Source organism: Pygocentrus nattereri, chromosome 8 (genome assembly GCF_015220715.1).
Source record: "Pygocentrus nattereri isolate fPygNat1 chromosome 8, fPygNat1.pri, whole genome shotgun sequence".
Classification (NCBI taxonomy): domain Eukaryota; kingdom Metazoa; phylum Chordata; class Actinopteri; order Characiformes; family Serrasalmidae; genus Pygocentrus; species Pygocentrus nattereri.
The window spans coordinates 46,885,612-46,909,312 of NC_051218.1; the positions used below are offsets into that span (position 1 = coordinate 46,885,612).

A 23,701-nucleotide genomic window follows, 5' to 3' on the forward strand; every position below is an offset into this window, starting at 1 on the left:
TGGTGGGATTCAAACTCACAAACTCCTGACGTTGGGATGGATTATTAGACAGCCACACCACATGAGACTACAACACACTTAAAACTGTTAAAATAACACATTCAGTGTTTGAAACATTTGTAGACACAAATTTGAGCTGCTTCATGTGTTCTTGAGTGCTGTAGTTGACTAAGCCGTCACCCCCGACAGGAGGTTGTGAGTTTGAGCCCCAGTGATGCCATAGCCATAAATAAGTGTGAACCCAAGAGTCTACTTGGATTGTATGATGAAAGAAGCCTGGCTAGTGGAGAAATTGAGCTTAAAAACCAAAATTATTTTATATGACTAACTGAGAAGCAACACTAAAAACTAAGAGAATTTTTGACTGAACTTAGAAGTTTGAGTTGTATGAACTCGTGTCCTCAAGTTCAGTTGAGTCAAGAAAAGGCATGTAAGCAGTTACTAGAGCATGGTGAGTTGAGTTGACCTCTCATTATTAACAGTGCTGTTGTGTCGTCTCGGGCTTGAATGTGTTGCCTGTCTTGAGTGACTTGACATTTTGAGAAAGTTCCCTGTCTGTCCTGTAAATGTCAAACCGCTAAACACGGTGTGGTACATGAAAAACGTGACCTGGACGCAGAAACAGTGTCAGGTAAATAAGCTTTAAAATATACACCAGGAGCAAAGCAGTAAGTGGCCTGATAACAGGAAATGACCCGTAAAGCAGGATGTATATAAAGAGCTGTGGCACACTGAATAATTTGCATGTCCTTTTAAAATATTCAGCTTTCACACCTCTGTGGTCATGATTGGCGGACATGTCAGTAGAACACAGACTCCTAACCTTCATTAAAGGGGGGGGGGGGGGGGGGGGGGGGGGGGGCAGCTTTCTGTAGATCTCTACCCCCTCCATCCTTACAGTATTGTAGCGTTGGCACTGAAGCATCACGCCTACGGACAAACGTCCTTTACTGGAACAGACGCTTCAACGGTGTCTCAACAGATGCAGCTTAGCGCTGCCCCAGCATCAGACACAGGGAGGGGGCACAAAATACATGAGGAGGGTCAACGGCTCTAACACAGCATAAACACACCTGCCTGATCCTCTGTCTCAATCACACTACTTAACACAAATACTCCAGACACTTTGCGCAGCCACACCCCCTAAGAGCCCCACTCAAAATAACTAAAGCAGTGAAATCACAGGTGGCATCAGGATGTTAACAGCCAGGTGATGATGCTTGTTGCTATAGCAATTAACAAACAGAAGAATTCAGCAATGATAAAATGTCATACAGTGCCAAAAAACAAGCGAAACGAGATATTGCCAAATTACCAACGATAACATCTTCTTAAAGTCAAGAGGCTTTTATTGTCATTCAGTCCAAGTACCAGTACACAGTGAATCTACGTTCCTCCAGGAACAACACGGTGCAACAAGGAACAAAAGTACAAAGTGCGATCATCAACATTCAAAACATCATAGGAAGAGGAAGCTGCTACAATGTAGCAACACAATGTGAGCAAGCACATCAGATGAATCTAGAACGCTGTTGTCTGTCCTCCACACTTATCTGGATTCTTTTTAAACACCAGTTTTTCAACCAATTAAAAAAAAAACTTTGTCCACACAGAATGTAAAAATGGCTCAGAGCGCCAGCTTGACCAGTGACATCACTCGACTGAAGCATGTCTGATCATCAAGCCTGTTACCAACCTGTTGGGACTGATGACCATAACAGGGTTTAGCTCTGAAGCTTATTTTCAGACATTTTTCCACTTGTGTTTAAAACTTTTAGGCCTCTTTATGTCCGCATATATTATTATACGTATTACACGTAAACACAGTGAATCAAACCTTTATCCATGTTAAAGTAACAGGGTTGACGTGATTGGATGGATGACTGTGCATTAAACCAAATAAGACCTCACCTTTCTCCATCAGATTCATTTTAAATGTATGTATGGATAATATTTAATTAAAACATAAGATAAAAGACAACTTATTGCATTTAAAAGTTGTAAAACAGATAATACTGATCGGGAGTTTGTGTAGATCCAGATCGTTACTCTAGTGTTTGGGAGTTTGTGTAGATCCAGATCGTTACTCTAGTGTTCAGGAGTTTGTGTGGATCCAGATCATTACTCTAGTGTTCAGGAGTTTGTGTGGATCCAGATCATTACTCTAGTGTTCAAGAGTTTGTGTGGATCCAGATCGTTACTCTAGTGTTCAGGAGTTTGTGTGGATCCAGATCATTACTCTAGTGTTCAGGAGTTTGTGTGGATCCAGATCATTACTCTAGTGTTCAGGAGTTTGTGTGGATCCAGATCGTTACTCTAGTGTTCAGGAGTTTGTGTGGATCCAGATCATTACTCTAGTGTTTGGGAGTTTGTGTAGATCCAGATCGTTACTCTAGTGTTCAGGAGTTTGTGTAGATCCAGATCATTACTCTAGTGTTCAGGAGTTTGTGTGGATCCAGATCGTTACTCTAGTGTTTGGGAGTTTGTGTGGATCCAGATCATTACTCTAGTGTTTGGGAGTTTGTGTGGATCCAGATCATTACTCTAGTGTTTGGGAGTTTGTGTAGATCCAGATCATTACTCTAGTGTTTGGGAGTTTGTGTGGATCCAGATCATTACTCTAGTGTTCAGGAGTTTGTGTGGATCCAGATCATTACTCTAGTGTTCAGGAGTTTGTGTGGATCCAGATCATTACTCTAGTGTTCAGGAGTTTGTGTAGATCCAGATCATTACTCTAGTGTTTGGGAGTTTGTGTGGATCCAGATCATTACTCTAGTGTTTGGGAGTTTGTGTGGATCCAGATCATTACTCTAGTGTTTGGGAGTATGTGTAGATCCATATCTGTGCATCTAAATGGCTGCTGGGAGAAGCTTGAAATAAACCTCTGGACTACTGTAGTTAGAAGTGTTCTCCTTTGGGTTCTGGTAGGAGGGTTAGAAGCATCATAACATTCACCACCAGATTACAACATCGGGTTCTACTCCCATGCAGTTCTACTCTGCAGTTCTACTGTGGTATATTTCAAAATCTAGCAAGTGCACTTTATAAGCCACTGCAGTGCCAATGCTGATCATCACTGTTGTGCTGTTTGTACTGTGTACTTTAACGAATTTCAGTGCAACACACTACATCTCAACTGGGCTGCCCTGTGATGTCCATTGTCTATTGTTGATTGTCAGAGGTGACCCAGCGGAGTTTATTGTGAAGAATGTTAACATATCTTTAAGTTATAAACTCATCTAAGGGTAAATTCTACTTGAGAGGTCAACAGAGTAATTCTCCATTCTCCTTCCACCGTTTTTCCATGACTCAGCTATTTACCACTGGAGACTCCATGATGAATCAGACCCTTTCCTTCTTTTTTAACATCTGTTCTTAAAATGGGCTGTATTAATAATAATACTGTTATAATAATAATAATAATAATAATAATAGTAATAATAATGGGCGGCACGGTGGCGTGGTGGGTAGCGCTGTCGCCTCACAGTGAGGAGGGTCTGGGTTCGATTCCCCGGCCGGGTGACCGGGGTCCTCTCTGTGTGGAGTTTGCATGTTCTCCCCGTGTCTGCGTGGGTTTCCTCCGGGTTCTCCGGTTTCCTCCCACAGTCCAAAGACATGCAGTCAGGCCAATTGGACATGCTAAATTACCCCTGTGTGTGAGTGTCTGTCTGTGTCTGTCTGTCTGCCCTGCGATGGACTGGCGACCTGTCCAGGGTGTATCCTGCCTTCCGCCCGAAGACTGCTGGGATAGGCTCCAGCATCCCCCCGCGACCCTGACGGAGAAGCGGCTTAGAAAATGGATGGATGGAATAGTAATAATAATAATAATAGTAATAATAATAATAATAATAGTAATAATAATAATAATAATAAGATTTACAGAGTCAGAACGGTTCCCAGTGGTGGTGATAGGAACCAGACGTCCCCCTCTAAAAGCTCCTCACAGAAAGTTCTTACATGAACTGGTTATGAATTTATGATGGTTCTTTAGTTAAGGTTGATGGTGAAGAGATACGTGCTGGGTGTTGTATGAAAGTAAACAAAGTTTTTTTCAGAATTATCATTATTTTTTTTTTTATCCTCAACGTTCCGTATCAGCTCAGAAGACTCGTGTAGGTTCTCTGGTGGTTCTGGATGGTAAATAAAGTGTCTATATCTGTGTTATAGTCATGGCGACGCCTGGTTCCCATCACCACCACTGGAAAGACAGTCTGCAGTTACATCTCTGCATTACTGCATTACATCTCTACAGCTACTGAATTATACAGAAATGTAAACAAAAATTATACAAAAATTTTTCTCACACACTCACATCTCACAAAGAACCGTCCACTGATTTATAGGGCAAGAAAAGTGGTTCCTCTATGGCATCGTGCCATTTTAATATTATACATATTTACATATATAGAGTTCTTTGAGTGAGTGAACTGTCTCAAATCTAAGAAGAACAGAAGACACTAAAACATCACTATATATATATATATATATATATATATATATGGGTGTGTGTGTGTGTGTGTGTGTGTGTGTGTGTGTGTGTGTGTGTGTGTGTGTGTGCTATGCCTTTAGTTCACTTATGTTTACATTATAATCACGGCTATTAGGTGAAGGTGATATAAGAGGTAAAACTAGGGAACAGCATCTTTCCATGTCCACAATAAAACTCTAAAAGGCCTGCAGTGGCATCTAGTGGCCAAATTATGGTCACATTGTTTGAAGCTGAAACTGCTGTTGTTTTTTTTGTTTGTTATTTTTTATAAATCACATTGCCGCAGGGAATTCCCCCTGAAAATACTCTGCAGGCTCTGAACGACACAGAAACCAGTCCTCCATTCTTTCTAGAGAGGCTGATAAGAGAAAAATAATCTTTCAGTTTTAGATATTGTGAAATTACACGCAAGACATCCGTCTTAAGGAACTAAACAGGGAAACAAATAAGCAAAGCAGAAACAGATCAACAGGAAACAGGAAACCCAGCCTGTCTTACGTTCATCAAGCCATATGTATTCACACACTGAGCGGCTCTTACTCTGATCACAGTGCTGACTCACTAATCTAAACTGGGAGTTTAATGTCTTTACTGCTGTACAAGCTTTGTTCTCAAACGTTCACCAAACGGCCACCAAGAGCAGTTTTTACTTCTTCAAGCACAGAAGAAGTGGAGACCAAAAAATAGCAGAAGTAGGAGAGTTTGAGCGAGCGTCATGTCTCGGTGCCGCCCCCACACACTGGGAGAGGAAACTCTATCAGAAGTGATAAACGGCTGAGTGTGAGGTAACAGGGAGTGAGAGAAGCAGAGAAAGGTTGCAGAGGACAAGAGAACAAGAGCCGGGTTGAGAGAGAAAACCACGGAAAAGAGGGACAAACAGAGTTCATGAGGAAGAGTCAGTGAAGGCAAGTACAAAGTCAGCTGCCTCAGTCATCCAGCACTGACAGCTCTGCTGATCACATGGGCTGATGTCAGCCCTCGTTGCGTTTTCCCTCCAACCAGTGGAAAAGAGGAGACACATGTCCACACCGTTACAAATGAGGTAAGACATCATCTTTCTGTCTTAAACAGCTGGTTAAAGCTTGTTAAGTCAGGGAAACATCGCGGTTATGGAGAGACAATGCTAGCCAAGGGGGGTTGTGGCTAAGCTTTGCTCCAAAAACTGAAGAATTCTAAATATTTCAGCACTGAGTAGTGTGGGGTACCGCGGGGGATAGTGGGCCTGCAGGCCGCCGTTGTCCAGGAAACAGGGAAGATGTGGGGGCAACAACCACCTCATTACTTTTAATGTGATAAGTTTAAAGGAAAAGCCCCCCACACCAACCCCCTCCTCGTGGGCAGAGGTTATGGATCTGGAATTTTTTTAGTCCTGAAGGTGATAACCTGCCAGACTTATCAGAACACATAAACAGTAACCTGCCTGCTGTTCAGGCAGGACTGACGAGGCCTTCAAATGCAGGTCAAACACTCATCCATAACCTCCATTTAAAGTTAGTTAAACCCGAAAATGAATATGTTCTCAAGCCAAAGCTCAGAGATGACTCAGTCCTTACAATGTTTAAGTGAATTTCCAGTCCTACTTTTAGAGCTTATCACATGACGGTGGAAACTACAACTGGTTCCCCAGATCTGCAACCAAAAAACCCCCCACACAATCATATATCAAATTCCATGGCAAGCGGGTACAATTGAAGAGCAGGCGATCGAAGTGTGAACGGAAAGAGAGGTGATTCATTTGTCGAGCGCTTGTGTCAGACTCCCCAAACAAAAGTGACACATTCAACAAAGGGAGTTCCCACAGACACCCTCAATCAAACCAATTAGGCTCGAAGCTCGCGTGCCAGGAGCGTGGGCGTGAATTGGCCGATGTGACTGTGCCGTATGGAGACGCCATTCTGATATGTAGGGGAGAGAGCGCTTCACTTCTGAGAATGATCTGGCAGCCTTGTTACTTCATTCTGTTCTTTGGGGTCAGGGGGGGAAAGAGCCAAACAAAAAGATCATGTTTGTTGGTGGCTTTCTGCAGCTCAGCTCCTCAGAGTCCACTCGAAACATCCTTTCTGGCTCCTCTTTCCCCCACATACAATCTGTTCAGATAGCTGAAATTCTCCAGGGTCTCCTCCATCAGGGAGAGGTCTTATGACCATCTCCCAAAGCCCTCGACCTCTCCTGGGATGCTAGAGAGCTCGGCTCTGTTGCCTAAACCAAATATCACCTCTGGATTAAAGGGCAGAGGAGGCTGATGAAATGTGACATGCACAATGCAACACAGCAGGAAGAGAGTGGGGCTGGACTTTCTGCTGGAGACAGAAATGAAACGTCTAACATGACAAGCTGACTGAGTTGCGCGAACAAGCAGGAGGTGCAAGGTTAAGAATTTCACGATAAGCTGCAGTGAGGAGTCGGGACAGGGCTTATCTCCACAGTCTACGGCATGTGCTTGTGTGATGGTCATAAAGGCGCAGAGGGCCTTTACAAAGGGGATGAAGTGTGATGAACTACAACCACAGAGCATGTGTTTGCTTACATCTTTTTTCAGAGTATAGGTTTCGGACAATTTTGAATTCTGTTAAAATTTCAACATTTTTAATGAATGGGCCAGAAGTTGATTCCATAATAAGAAAGCTTTATAGCATTGAGAATAAACTTTTAATAAAATGAAAATCCAGAAAAGCAAAAATTCACACTGATCAAACAGACATGACATGAAAGTATAAACAAATAGTTAAACTTTGTTTGTTGATCATTTTAATTAATTTTTTGATCATTTTAATTAAAATTTACACTTAGTTCATTAAACCTTACTCCAGATCTCAAACGTCCAGACCTACAGTGCTGAGTTATCGACTCACAGGCTGACACAGGTTTGACCAACAGTGGAACCTTTTCTGAAAGATGGAAGCTTTAAGGACTGTTGATGGTGATGGTGGTCTACCAGGTTATTCCATACCTTCCACTTCCATATGCAAATGGACCCTCTAACTTTCCCTGAACTCGCTCATGAAAAATGGGATCTAATGAAACGTTTTGGGAAATTAAATAAAAGCAGGGCGCTCTCTTGTACATCACCGTATATGTAACACAAGCCTATCAAAACACCTGAATGTCAGTCCGTCACGTCTTGCAGTGCTTCATTTTTAGTGGAATTAGTTTTCTCAGTCTGGCAGACGACAGACGCCTCTGACGAAGGCCTAAGACCACAATAGACTTGTGCAAGAGACCAAATGTACACAGTCTGTGGCTTGAAGGAAACGTACTATTTTAAGCCTTTATACACTCCGGTGCACCTGTGGTGCTACAGGTGTGAATGATCTACTTTAAACAACAACAACAACAACAAAAAACCTCAGTAAAAGTGCAGTTTTTCTACTGGAACTATTTCAATGCAAACATGTGACTCATGTAAGGAGGGAATTTAGCATCATTCAATTTAGCTTATTCAACCATCTGTAACAATGATGTGCTTGAACTGAAGCAAGTCTAGAGGGTCACTCTCTTATACACCGAAATGTTTTTAATGCAACAGGACAACTTTAAAAAACACAATCCTGACAGTTCTTCAGCCGCATCCTAGAATAAAATGCTCCAAAAAAAAAGCTTCCTTTAAAGTTTGTGTATAAAGTTTACAGTGCATGCATTTTGGGAACAGTTCCTCATAACAGTTTTACTTCTGCTCAGGATTTTTGTTGTGGATTTGCCCTGAGCTGCCAGTGTATTAGGCACACGTCCCGCCTTCACATAGTTTGTGAAAACCAGTTTCGTATGTTGTCAGGTGTCTGTGATATGTGGGAGAAATCTCGCAGCCCAGCATTTGGCATGATGGTTAATATTTGGTTCCAGCATCTCCCAAACAAGTAACCCTTCCAGAATCTGGTGTAAACAGCATAAAGACATTCTGTTTCACATCAAAAGTACGTCAGGCCGGTGGTGACAGTGTGACACTTTTTCTGTCACCCATCAGAGTCTCTGATATTCACTGAAAAACATCGGAATCCACCACGTCATGAAGTGCTGACCTTCATTTATTTAATTTAACCTGTCATTAAGCACAAAGAAAACAGCAGAAAACACATTTAACAAAATTAGACAAGCATCTAATGAATATGGTACTTAATTTAATGATTAATTATTTACTGTGTCCACGTTTTGTCTTTATAACACCTTCCATTCTTATCTAAAGATTCAGCTCTTAAAGAAATCTGCAGGGATAGCTCCCCTGCGTCTTGTAAACTAAAGTCCAGTCCTAGGAATTGGTTGCGTACTGCAGTTTGGGCTCTGGGGCGGTCAGTCCGTTGTTCTGAGAACAGCAGCTTCTTGGCTCGATTTGCAGATTTTCTTCTTTTTGGTTCCTTTCCTTTTCTCAGTAACAGCTTTTAAACAGCGATGCTTTTGTAAACACCTCCAAACGTTTAGAAGTTCTTCTGTACTGTCAATCACAATTTTACATGGATCGGTTAAAAAAATTCCAGGTCAGATGTCCAGACCCACAGCACCAAGTTGGACATTAAAGGTGGTCAGTTGAATGGGTCCAGGTCTATGACCCTTGGCACAGTAAGCTTGAATGATATTGTAAATGTTGACAAATGATTACAGTCTGCAGAATTATCACAATAAACGACATCATGATTCCAACTCAGTGATGAAGCACTAATGATGAGCGATGAAGCGCTACAAAGCCTGATCTGCTGCACCGTCCCTGATGGCAACACAATCACCATATAATTAGGCTAACTTACAACATTACTTAATATTCTATAATTTATATATATAATATTCTACAGAGACAGCATGCAGCACTGTCATCCAGTCGCTCTCCACAATCGTTTGGTTAGAAACAACAATATCGCCAAATTGTTCAGTTTTTCTGAACAAGCCTGTCCATTTCACCCCGTTTCAGCCACAGATTTGCCCAAATCTATTTTGTAAACTTTCCATGTGGTTCATGCATAGTTAACATGGCTGGTGCACAGTCTCTGGAACTTGACCCTTTCGAGCAAGTTTGGGTTGAGGTGAAAGGGGCAGCTCTGCAGCTCAAAGCAGTTTTTCCTGCTGGTAGAACATTCACTCACAGAGCTTCAAGCATGACGATAAATTAGTTTGTATATGAGTTGTATGAGATGTATGAATCCATTTTTTTGCACTGAACCAAACTGATCTGTGGTCTTTACCTGCACATGTTGTATATAGTAGGAAAACACTTGGTGCTGCAACACTTTTCAAACGAGGTATTATATTCTTCTGTACTCTGTAACTTGACTGATCACGAAGGTTCATGGGGCTGATCTAAGCTCTGGGATTGTGTGTGAAATGAATAAGCTGCTGTATGTTTCTGTAGCTTAGGATATGTTGCCCCACATCCTGCCTTAAGATGAAGCTACCAATGAAAGCCTACAGCTCACTCTCCCAAACCTGGTCAGTGCAGCGTTTCCTAGAAGCTGTAGAGCATTGCTTTCATGATTATACGGTACAGAAAGCACAGAAAGTACCGCTTTGAAAACTTCTTCATAGGCACTATACGGCGCCTGCAGTACAGCAATGGCTGATTCGATCATTTCGACAGGCCTATACCGTACATCATTAATGAGTACCTCATATCAATAATGTCAATGGAGAACTCTAAGCCAAAGAGAGCCAGTCAGTGGATGGACTAATGACAACTGCAGCTGCACATCGTCCAGATCTCATGGCTACAGAACAGCTTGTAGGAACGCATGAGCAGGTGCAACTCAAACTGTAAGCAGAGTTTCAGGATTATCAGGCATCTTAGCAGCACTGAAACCTGACAACAGTGGCAGTAGAACACGTATGCAGTAAGATGATGTTCTACTCATAGTCCAGTCAGCTCTGGCTCACATTCCAGCCCTTAAAACAAATGGGATGCAGTATGAATTCAGTTCAGAACTTCAGCTCTAATTTGAAGATATGTTGTGGAAATTACTGTAAAGGATATTTGGAAGAAACAGAACACAGTGAATGGATCTAGTTCTAAAAAAATGTAAAAAGTTTTTTTTTTTTTAATTCATCTTAGTTTCAAGACAATGAAAAACAAAAGCACACAAACTTTCCTAGAACCTCTTTTAGAGCAACTGAAAGCAGCAAGTAACAAAAGGACTGGCCACAGATCCTTGACCACGCCTCTGTGGAAGTTCATGTCTGCTAAATCATTACTGCATCCTGAAAGGCTGATTTCAACCTCCCTTGTTTTCTTATCGTCTTATGACCCACAAAAAAGAGAGTACTGCTCTGAAAGTGTCTTCATAACGATCACTACTCAACCCCCACATGTCTGTACACAGTGAACATGGGCGACTTTTCCTTTAGCAGTGACACCAATAAAGTCAATGGAAAATCCACAGAGAGCCAGTTAGTGGCAGATTTTCATTTGAGCAAAGGCGGCTTTTTAAAGAATGGCTCTCTTTTTTGCAGACCTTGAATCAATGAACACAACTTCATCGACACCACTGTGAACAACCCAAGAGCTTCCACCTCCGTGCTTTACAGTACAGTACTGTAGCGCAGTCTGGCTGGAATTTCTTTACACAAAGAGTCTGTCAGTTTGATGCTTTACTAAAACGTTTTTCTCTGAATTAAATGTCATTTTGTTACACTTGATGGCCAAACTAAAGAACTTGATGGAAGTTGGCCAATGGTTGACCGTTTAAATTCATTTCACTTTCGTCAGAACTGTGGTGATGTGCTCTGTAGTTCCTGTGGAACAAAAGTGCACATTTGAATGACGTAAACCCTAAGCAGCACTTTTTTAAACAGAATGAATGATAACGAATAACACCATATGTTAAAATGATCACAGGTGACAGACGTTACTGTGAACATGATCTACATGTGATCCGTTATCTACGATGCTGAGGGATGGCGGCTAAACAAGGAAAGACTCTGTCAGAGTGTATCAGCAGGATGTGGTTGCACATGTGTTTGACTTTCAGTGCCAACATGTGCAGCACTAGTTGATCTTGTAGCGTTTGGACAAGCAGAGAGGTTTTGTAAGGTATTATGAGGGACCAGGACTAGTTCTAGTGAGCTCTTGTGGATCCACAGTACAGTACGGGTTCAGCTGTACCCAAACATAACGGGCCCAATTCAGCTCATGATGACCTGCGGAAGAGCCTCTGATGAATCAGCTGAAGCTGCAGGGCTGTCGGCTGCCAGGAGTGAGACTAAGAAACGCTGACCTACAGACCTCCATGTTTATATCCAAGCCTTTTGTTATTCAGCACAAAACAATGAGAGATGTGCACTGGATGCTATTCAGAGTTTGCAGTGGTAAAATCAAATAATTAAGCATTAGAGATGAAGAGATAAATAAAATGCAACTTTGCAGAACTTAAACGATGGTCTGGTCATTTGTGGTTAGTTTAGAATTTATCTTTTGTTCTGATGCTTTGTGAAGCTATTCGCTGTTTGGGTTACACAGTTTACAACAAGAATCCTAATCAGTAAGAAAGATGCATTCATCAAATACACAACATGGGCAATACAGTAGAGATCCTACTGTACGTGTTTACAGGTCATCAGACTACTGTACCAGTCACAGCAAGCAGGTCATTCTGTTGTACTTAGAGTTTACTGGACTGAGTGTACGGAAGTCTTGTCAGCTCTACTGGACTTTTTCATGAGTTTGTGAGAGTCCTGCCACTAAGCAAGTCCATCAGGAGATATTTCTGAGTAAATTAGATATAAGACACTCCACTTTCACAAGGAAGGGAAAAAAACAGGAGTTTATAAAACTGGAGTTCATTAAAAGATACAGAGAAAACGACACTAACAATCATGTAAGAGCACGAAACTATCACCATCAGGAAAACAGCACTAAAAGCTTTTAAGAGAGAGAGAGAAAAAAAATCGAACTCCATCCCAAATCAAGATCTGAAAACATCCACAGGTCTTTCTGTCCATCCTTCCACTGTGAGAAGGACGTGTAGCTGTGAAGAAGCTGTTACTGAGAAAAGGAAATTAAAATTTGTAAACAAGAACCTGCTGGTGTTCTTAGAACAATGGACTGACCAGCCCAAAGTCCAGACCTCAACACCACTGGATATGTTCAGCATTCCTTGGATCCCAAGAAAGAAAATGCAATGAAAGCAAGTTATCAAAAAAATGGAAGCTGCAATAAAGATAAAGAGACACAATGAATGCAAAAAAACGGATATCATGTTTAGCTGTTGAGGCTTTATTTAATGTTGAGACATTAAATAAATTAAGGGTGGTCTTTGACTTTTGTGCAGTACTGTACACAAAACATACAAATATATGATATTTACACATGTATATAACCAATATAATCAAACAAGTATACATTATAATATTCTCTCTCCAAAATGTATAAATGCCCAACTTAAAAGTGCCAAAAATGATAATTTGGATCAAACATTTTAAAAGGTAATGAATCTTCCACACATTGTAAAGGTTTTACACAAACTACAGATTTACACCCAAAAAGCATGTAACTGTCTGCACATTAAGGTCATGGTCACAAATAGGACATAAAGATAAGCCAGTGAAGACCACAACCTGCAGAGAAGACTTACCAGCCAGCGCATTTCAAATGGGTGGACAATGGATCAGACCATTTAATTTGGCCGCTGAAAACCTTCATCACTCATACGAAGCTGTTGTTTTGCTGTATTTTGAGTTTTGATTGTTCGACTGAAGACGCATTTCCTATTAAACCAGCAATAGAATTCACACATTTCAGGACACTTTCATCATCGATAAGACCGTGTTCAGCTGCTACAGACGTCTAAGCCTCATGTTCAGCTTCACCACTTTTAACATCAGATCTTCTTTCCGTTCTCCAACATTAATATTGGCAGAAATTAAGCTCATCATTTCATCTCTCAGTGAAACTCAGCATCATTTCTGCACTGTAGCTCACAATAACCACATCTCACATCTTTAAAATCCTTCTCTTCAATCATAAATGTTCATGTTCATTGTTGGTAAAAGTTCTGAGATCAGTCTTAAGGACGTTTGTGTACCTCCTGCATTAGAAGAACATTTTTCTTTGCTTCACAAACTTCCTGCCATCGTTGTGCCTCAACGTCCATTTAAACAGCTGATTGTAAACGAGCATTTCCAAGATTCTTTACTTTTATTAATCAGATTGATTGTTTCTCCTTTCATTAACATTTAATATTGTTTTATCCATCCAGATCCACAAACAGGAGGTACCATCACTAAGCTGCAGGTTCACTGTAGTTATCGTGTATAACCATGAAATATGAACGTGTGTGGGGAAAATAAGGGGAAGAAGCTTCTCTTCACATTAATGAGGGTTACATGTACAGGATGATGATGCAAAAAGCTAAAATCAATGCACAGTTGGCAGGAAACTGACTGCATCAGTGGCTAATATTGTTGCTATAAGAAGAAAAAGATCATTGTAGATCGATTTGTCATTAAACTTTACAGGGCACTTGACTTACACACAAAAATATTAATTTTCAAAACAAAATGGAGACTTACACACATCACTGTTGTCAGAAGAAAACCATGTATCTCCAAAACTGTAACTTGTTTCTGGAGTTTTTTCAAAAAATGACAAAATATCAAAAACTAAAATCTATTATTTACAAAAGTATTCTGACCTTTTGCTGTGGAACTACATCTTGTTTGGTTTAATTATCCTTTGATGTGCCTAGAACTCAACTGAAGCCCACCTGTTGCAATTTTAATTGATTGGACATGGAAAGTCTGGAAAGGCACACATGTGGGTCTATAAGGGCCCACAATTTACACTGTATTGTCAGGACAATATCCTAGCCATGAAGTCCAAGAATGGCTCTGTTCAAACTATGGAGAGGAATAAACCAGAGCAAGGATGGAAAACAATATCTAAGCCTTTGAGCATCTCCACGTGGCCTTTGAAACTGAAGTTGGCACAACCCTGAACCTTCCTTGATGGCCTTCCAATAGTCTGTCCATCTGGCCAAATCAGGCATCTAGGTAAGAATGGCCCTGGTCAAGGAAGTAAGAAAGAACCCAATGGTTACTCTAAAGATGAAACTAACTTTATCTGCAGCACTCCATTAACCGGGTCTTGGCAGAATTGCAAGGACTCTGGCAACATGAGGAAAAAAACTAAAGTCTTAGTACAGAACAACAAGTACCATGTCTGGAGAAATACAGGCACAGCACATCTACTGGCTAACACCATCTCTACAGTGAAACATGGTGGAGGCAGCATCATGCTCTTGGCTGTTTCTCAGCATCAGCAAGAGGGAGATGCAGCCACATATAGGAACATCCTTGACAGAAACCTCCTCCAGAGCACATGTACCTTCCAACATGAAACTCAAAGCCAACACATCACTGGAGAGGCTTTGGAGAAAGTCTCTGAATGTCCTTAAGTGGCTCAGCCAAAGACCACATTTTAAACCACATGAGATATCAGCAGAGATCTGGAGATGGAAGTTCACAGACGCTCATCATTCAATCTGCTGAACGTTGAGGGGAAGTGCCACGAAGAATGTGAAACGGCCCAAATCAAGACCGAGCAGGTTTGCAGCTGTAAATGCCACTAAAGGGGCTTCTACAAAGTACTGAATAAAAAGTCTGAATGCTTTTGTGAATAAGAGATTATAGTTATTGAGTTTTAATTCATTTTTAAAAACTCAAACTTTTCACTTCCTCATTCATGGATAACAATGGCAATAAAATCCATTCAAAATTGTGTGTGTGTGTGTGTGTGTGTGTGTATATATATATATATATATATATATATATGTATGTATGTATGTATGTATGAAGCTGCTGTCGTTTACATAATTTGAACTTTCCTTCTCATGTGAAGTCACCATTTTGGCGATACAAGGTTTTCTACTGACAACAGCGAGACACACACACACACACACACACACACAAAAACAAATGAATTACCATTCTGTCGGGAGGGGAGCATCTTACGTTTTAGCTGTACGATAACTATATTCACCATAATGATAAACATTATAAATGCAGTGAGACGCTTTCACTTCACAGGATATCAGCATGTACAGGGTTCCCTTCACTGTCTTAATAGTTTTTCAGGGCACTGTACAATTTCAGTATAACCACAACTGCCGAACACACTGTTAAACACGTGCAAAGCGAGCTAGTGCAACAATATAGTGCAGACAGCTGTGACAATGGAAAGTCCCACATGCTGAAGGGTGGGTGGAAGAATGCAGTGCACTCGTTTTTACTCTTTAAGCCCACAAACTGTCAAACGGAAAGCCTGAAAACGGGAAAAGCATGTAGCTGAATGTCAAACAGAGCCCACCCGACTGAGTTAAGGTCATCACGGTACGTGTTTAGTTGAGGTGAAGAGGCTGGCTGGTGGAGTAAATGTGGAGGATAACAGGGTTCAATTTTTAACCTTTTCATTTAGCAAATCAACAAACCTCTCATTTGACCAGGGGTGCTCAAATTTCTGCATTTTTGAATATTCAGAATTCGTTACATTCCAAAAGTGGAGACCAAACCTGAAGGCAGATAACTTGGAAAAAAAATGCAAACAGATTATTATATTTAAAAAACCACATTATTAATTACAGGATATTTTGATCATTTGTTACACAATTCCTGAAATGAGTAAATATACATTAAAAATACATGAAATCTACATTTTTCTTTTATTATTAGATAAAACAATAAAAATTCAAAGCCAGGCTTAGATGTTCAGTTATTAACCGTAAAGACCAGTAACTACTCTGAATTACTCAGAAATTACTATGAAATTACTACTTAAGAGTATAGGGTTAAGTGGAATCAGGACCCACAGACGGGTTAAACATAAACAGTAAGGGTTTAAATAATAATCATTAAAGATTTGGCATAACACTGACCAGAAATACTGAAACAAACGCTAAAAAAGACCACAGTGGTTTTATTTCCTGATCCATTTATTATAACAGATGAAAGAGCTGAAACATTTCAGCTGAATCAGAAAATGCTCCGAGACCTTGGAGAGCTTCCTCTGCAGTGAGACTGGTCATTAAATTCAAAGTGAAACCTGCAGCTTGAGCAGTGAGCATTTCCTGATTGGGAATTTAAGGTAATGTTTAACCGCAGCCGACTGGCTAGTATACAATATCCCCTCTGAGCTGGAGAGAACCGGCCGCTTTGCCCGACTGACACCACTGTGTAAGTAAATGAGCAAATGAGAACAAACATGCTGAACAAGCGCTTCTATTATGCTTAACTTCAAAATATTCAAAAAGGATGCAAATAAATGGTTGAGCCAGTTATTCCAGCAGTTTAATCCTGCTAAAAAGCTAATAGCGTAGCTGTTATATGACCATCACTGAGGCACATTCTGTGTTTACAGCACGTGTGACAGGTTTTAGAGTTTTAACCCAGACTAATTTTAAGCCTGTTCACTCAGCAATGCTGTCCCTAATCTGTCTTGGTCCTTTGCTGTCTTTCAGGATTGGACACACAGAGCAAAGCATCCCCGTGCTAGAAAATTAAGAAGGCATTCTTTAGGAAAAGGCCTACACCAGATGACTGATGGGACTCCCTGATGGAAACGTATGAGCATTTCTGCACCACCGCTGACGTCTGGATAATATACTTGAATTCAGGAGAAAAGGTGTCACAGAGGATCTCCACCCCTATTCCAGAATGACCTCGGAGTAAGCAAATAAGGATCAGCACTTTTAGGAGCTTCAGGGCGAACCCTCAGAACTGGACAAATGAGAGGAAAATGAATGAAAGCGAAATCAAATGTGGCAATGCAACAGATATAAAGGAATACCAGCATTACATCTATGCCATCATCTACTCTGTAATTCTGGTTCCGGGGCTGATCAGCAACGTTCTTGCTCTCTGGGTTTTCCATGTGTACGTGAAGGAGACAAAGAAGGCTGTGATCTTCATGATCAACCTGGCCATCGCAGACTTGCTGCAGGTGCTTTCGTTACCTCTGCGCATTTACTACTACCTGAACAAATCCTGGCCTTTCGGTCATGCCCTCTGCATGTTTTGCTTCTATCTGAAATATGTCAACATGTACGCCAGCATCTACTTCCTGGCGTGCATCAGTGTGAGACGGTGCCTGCTCATCATCTACCCACTGCGCTACAATGCGATGAAGAGGTGGCGGGACAGGGGCTGGTGTGCGGTGGGCTGGTTCATCGTCTGTATCGGATGTCTGCCTTTTCCCCTACTGAGAAAAGTAGACTCTCCTATGCAAGAGATTTGCTTCTCAGAGCTGCCGATGGTGTCGCTGTCCATGGCTAGCGGAGTGACTCTTGTTACCATGGCCGAGATCGCGGGTTTCTTGTTACCACTGGGTCTGGTCCTCACCTGCACATGGCTAACCGCTGCAAGCCTGCGAGAAAAGAACTGCATCTTGCAAGATGCCGGCGAAAAGCGCAAAGCACTGAAGATGGTGCTGAGCTGTGCCTGCGTCTTCCTGGTCTGTTTCATGCCTTATCACATCACCTTCCCTCTGGACTTCTTGGCCAAGTCAAAAAACGTTAGCTGCACATTCAGGAACGCTGTCCTACGCTCCCATCCTATAACCTTGTGTCTGGCCAGCTTCAACTCCTGCCTGGACCCAGTGATGTACTATTTCACCACTGATGAGTTCAAGCGGCGTCTCTCCAGGCCAGAGCTGCCGGAGAGCTTCCATTTGCACCGCAGGATCTCCTGCACAATGACCGAGGTGACGGCACTGCAGTCTGAGCAAAAAGAGTGAAGGTATCCCTCAAGACATTGTGAAGACAGAACCTCAAATAGCAACAGCAAAGACTCCAGGACAGACCACTTTACTGTAGTAACTGTTGTTGAGGGTAAGACCCCACAAATCCTGCAGACTAAGCTTGAGAATAAATCTGAGGAAGGGCCCTTTAAGCCCTTCACATTTGCTCCTATGTTCCTTATGTCGATGTTCCTTACTCAGGAGAACTTCTGATGGGGAATATAAATGATCTATGCACTGTGAGCCCAGTAGTGTAAAATAGTCGCTGCAGAATATTTATGAATGAATATTTATGGCCCTGTTAAAGCGTCAAAGGGATGTGTATTATGTAAAAAATCTGATGAGTGCTCACTTAAATAAGTGTTCAATAAAGTCATTAAGCTGTGCTAACAGTAAGTGACATTTTCAAAACAATGTCAAGAGCATCTCCTCTCATAAATATGGGGAACATAAGGATTATGCAATAGTGAAATCTTGTGACCAATAAACGCAGCAAAGCTTCACACAAACACACACTAATTTCATAAAAAGACATTTTAAGAAAAGGGACATGTTGGTCACTTGGACGAAAATAAAACAAAAGCACTTTTCTAAAGGGACTGGATTATTTATAGCTTTATTTCGAGGAAGGCCTCATTCTTGTAACAATGTGTCGTTTCTGAGGAAACTGAACTGAGCAGGTGTTGCAATTTATTGCTGCAGATGAGAGAAAGCAAAGGCATCTGTCAAAAGGGGTGTCTTTCTCAGAAGCAGGACAAACTGCATGCTTTATCATTAAGCACAAGAAGTACATTATTAATAACAAAAATACTGCATATATAATACATATTATAATACATATAAAATACTGCATTTTCTGGTCATCTGGCTTTTTAAAATCCTGCTGTATTTAATAAAATCATCTGTCAGAACTGCAGCTAATAAAAGTTGCATTTAATATGATTTTTATTAAACAGACTGAAGATTAAATCAACAGCAAAGAACAGAAAAAGGACAAACCTAAGATGCTGAAACACGTTAGGATTGGAAGATGTGACATATTTTCTCTATAAGTAACAGACAACCTGACTAACAGCATCAATGATTGGTGTTAAAGTAATAAATTCTAGAAAAATATCAATTTTATGGTTTAATATTCCTTTTTAGAAAGTTCCATAACTCTTGGCATGCATTTACATAGGCTTTGAAAATAAACAAAGCAGCGCCACATTTTAAAGACTACATTTCACATTCTGTGCATATACTTACGCTCTCTTTGTAATGGATGTTCTTTGAGGACTGAAATAGTATTTCAATGTAATTCATCACAGTAACAATATACAATGTCACCCTGCCCAGCCCAACACAACTGTGTGCAGCCATATGTTCAATAATAAGTAACGCAGCTTCTTTACTTTCCACTGAGAAAATAAACATGTAATTCTACCAAACTAACACATTTAACTGTAAAGCCGAAACAAGTTAGACACTTAAGTTATTAATAGAAAACCTCACCAGTGTAACTACGTCTGAGTAATGACTCATCAGGATGAAACGTGACGAGAGGAAATTACGTTTACAAAACCCAAAGCCAAACTGCTCCAGTCTGAAATGGAGTTACATTTTTACCCAATGAAAATTCACCAAAACGCATCAACACAAATACAGATATATTCAAATGTTTAAACTTCTGCATGATCTTTAAACACTTGATACAAAGTCCATTTAATACAAGCCAGATTAGCTACACAATCACGTCCAGCTGGACAGGGTCATGAACGTGTCTGATTGGAGTTATGAACTATATCTGTTCTGGCCGCTCAGTGTGCAGGTATGACGCTTGGTGAGGGGTGAGAAGCGCAACAGCAGCCCGAGTGCAATTTAAAGACTCATATCTTACATTTTCATAGCATTTCATTTTGTCCCCTGAGATCCACTCGTAATATCTGGGTTAGTTAAAGTATCAAAACCTGTCAGAATTCAATGAAATCAAAATCCTCTCTTTATTCCTTTAAATCAAACCAGCTGTTCTGTTACTGCGCCTTAAGGACTGATGCATGCAAATAATCTCTTTTCTGATTGGCTGCTCTCTGTTGTGAATCATTCAAAAAGCACTCAGGGCTGATATCCTTACCACCCGTGAATGTGAGGCTAAACTGTCATAAGCTGGAGAGTCGAACATGCATCATTACTGAATATGTTTCTTACGTCATTTGAGCACAAGTATATAAGAAGTGGGGGGTGGGAGTCCTAGTCAGTACAAATACTACAAAGTCAAAAAAGGAGGAACCATGAAAAGGACTCTTTAAACATCTGTGACATGCCCAGTATTGTAATATTCTTTTGTGATTCATTACTACTGATTGGAAATGATCCCCTAAACTAATCCTTCGCTTATCTAATGATTCACTTCACTATTCTTTACAGAAGCAAAACCAAAGTGTGAATCACTAAAATTAACATTAAAAACTTTGTCCTTATTTACATATTTTGTAGATGGTTTTATTTATGAAGCAGATAAACAACATTCAAATCAGGTGATATTCTTATGGATTTAACAGATGCTTTTATCCAGTGCAGCTAAGACCGTCAGGCGCAGGTAACATTCAGAGTCTCATCCCAAAGATTCTTCCTGCTGTGTTAATGATGCTTCTGTCCATCACAACGATCAGTCTACTCACAGAATCCCTACAAACAGCACTTTGCTGTGGATTAAGACAGAAACGCATGTCTATTAGTCTAAAAATGCCTCCATACACATTCTTCTTCTTCTTCTTCTTCTTCTTTCAGCTGCTCCCTTTAGGGGTCGCCACAGCGGATCATCTGCCTCCATCTTGCCCTATCCACTGCCTCCTCTACTTTCACACCAACCATCTCCATGTCCACCTTCACTACATCCATAAACCTTCTCTGAGGTCTACCTCTTCTCCTTCCACCCGGCAGCTCCATCTCCAACATTCTTTGCCCAATATTTCCACTATTCCTCCTCAACACATGTCCAAACCATCTCAACCTGGCCTCTCTGGCTTTATCTCCAAACTGCTCCACCTTCACCGTCCCTCTGATCTGCTCATTTCTAATCTTGTCCAGCCTTGTCACTCCCAACGAAAATCTCAGCATCTTCATCTCCGCCACCTCCAGCTCAGCCTCCTGTCTTTTAGACAGAGCCACAGTCTCCAAACCGTACATCATAGCAGGACGCACTACTGTCTTGTAGACCTTTCCTTTCACTCTTGCTGCTATCCTTCATCACACATCAGCCCTGACACCCGTCTCCACCCACTCCATCCTGCCTGCACCCTCTTCTTCACCTCTTTTCTACACTGTCCATTGCTCTGGATGGTTGACCCAAGATATTTGAAGTCATCCACCTTTACGACCTCTACTCCTTGCATCTTCACCTTTCCACCTGCTTCCCTCTCATTCACACACATGTATTCCGTCTTGTCTCTACTGACCTTCATTCCTCTCCTCTCCAGTGCAAACCTCCACCTCTCCAGATTCTCTTCCACCTGCTCTCTACTCTCACCACAGATTACAATGTCATCTGCAAACATCATGGTCCATGGAGCCTCCTGCCTGACCTCATCTGTCAACCTGTCCATCACCATTGCAAACAAGAAGGGGCTCAAAGCTGATCCCTGATGTAACCTCACCTTCACCTTGAAACCATTTGTCACTCCAACTGCACACCTCACCACTGTCTCACTATCCTCATACATGTCCTGCACCACCCCAACATACTTTTCAGCTACACCTGACTTCCTCATACAGTACCACAGTTCCTGTCTTGGCACCCTATCACCTGCCTTCTCTAGATCCACAAAGACACAATGCAGCTCCTTCTGACCTTCTCTGTACTTCTCTACCAACACTCTCAATGCAAAAACTGCATCTGTGGTTCTCTTTCTGGGCATGAAACCAAACTGCTGCTCACTGATCTGGACCTATCGCCTTAGCCTTGCTTCAACAACTCTTTCCCATACCTTCATGGTGTGGCTCATCAACTTTATACCTCTGTAGTTACTGCAGCTCTGCACATCACCCTTGTTCTTAAAAATGGGGACCAGTACACTGCTTCTCCACTCATCAGGCGTCCTCTCACTCTCCAGGATTTTGTTAAACAACCTGGTTAAAAAGTCCACTGCCTTCTCTCCTAAACATCTCCATACCTCCACAGGTATGTCATCTGGACCAACTGCCTTTCCATTCTTCATCCTTTTTAAAGCTGCCCTCACTTCCACCTTACTAATTCTCTGCACTTCCCGATCCACTATCTCTCCCCCGTTGTCCTCCTCTCTCTCTCGTTTTCCTCATTCATTAGTTCTTCAAAGTCCTCCTTCCATCTACTCAACACTCTCTGTTCACTCACTAGTACATTTCCCTCTCTATCCTTTATCAGCCTAACCTGCTGTACATCCTTTCCAGCTCTATCTCTCTGTTTAGCCAAGCGATACAAGTCCTTTACTCCTTCTTTACTGTCCAGCCTCTCATACAGCTCATCACAGGCCTGAGCCTTTGCCTTTGCCACCATTCTTTTCGCTATGCGACCAGCCTCACAGCACTCCTGCCTACTTCCTTCATCTCTCTGGTTATCCCACTTGCTACTTCCCTCATTCCACCACCATCTTTCCTTGTCTTCTTTCCTCTGACCAGACAAAACACCCAACACATTCTTGCCAGTTTCTCTCACCACCTTAGCTGTAGTTTCCCAGTCCTCAGGTAGCTCCTCACTGCCCCCAAGGGCCTGTTGCAATTTTTCCCTGAACTGCCTGCAACCATCCTCCTCCTTCAGCTTCCACCATCTAATCTTTGGCTCTGTCTTCACTCTCTTCCTCCTCTTTGTTTCTAATCTCATTCTACAGACAACTACCCTATGCTGCCTTGCTACACTTTCCCCTGGCACCACTTTACAATCTCCAATCTCCTTTAGGTGGCATCTCCTGCTAAGGATATAATCCACCTGTGTGCACCTCCCTCCACTCTTGTATGTCACCCTGTGTTCTTCCCTCTTCTGAAAATACGTGTTCACCACAGCCATTTCCATTCTCTCTGCAAAATCTACAACCATCTGACCTTCTGCATTTCTGTCTTTCACACCATACATACCCAGCACCTCTTCATCCCCTCTGTTCCCTTCACCAACATGTCCACTGAAGTCTGCACCAATCACTAATCTCTCCTCTCTAGGGACACCATCTACCACTTCATCCATCTTACTCCAGAATTCCTCTTTCTCCTCTAACTGACAACCAACCTGTGGTGCATATGAACTGACCACATTCAAAATTACACCATCAACCTCCAACTTCAGGCTCATGATCCTGTCTGACACTCTCTTTACATCCAGAACACTTTTCCCAAGCTGTTCCTTTAGGGTTATCCCTACTCCATTTCTCTTCCTCTCTACACCATGATAGAACAGTTTGAATCCACCTCCAATGTTCCTGGCCTTGCTTCCTTTCCATCTGGTCTCCTGGACACACAGAATATCTACCTTCCTTCTCTCCATCATGTCTGCAAGCTCTCTG

The 23,701-nt window shown here is 41.6% G+C and overlaps 1 protein-coding gene across 1 annotated transcript; it reads left to right on the forward strand.

The window, feature by feature from the left end:
* The first annotated feature begins 5,014 nt into the window (after positions 1-5,014).
* gpr174 (G protein-coupled receptor 174) lies at positions 5,015-18,786 on the forward strand. Its single transcript, XM_017723526.1, has 2 exons — positions 5,015-5,531; positions 16,915-18,786. The coding sequence occupies exon 2, from the start codon at positions 17,193-17,195 to the stop codon at positions 18,186-18,188; it is 996 nt and encodes a 331-aa protein (XP_017579015.1). The 5' UTR covers positions 5,015-5,531; positions 16,915-17,192; the 3' UTR covers positions 18,189-18,786.
* Positions 18,787-23,701: the final 4,915 nt, after the last annotated feature.

What these genes read in the sequence shown, in the direction of transcription:
- gpr174 (XM_017723526.1), top strand. Translation starts at nt 17,193, where the DNA reads ATGAATGAAAGCGAAATCAAATGTGGCAATGCAACAGATATAAAGGAA.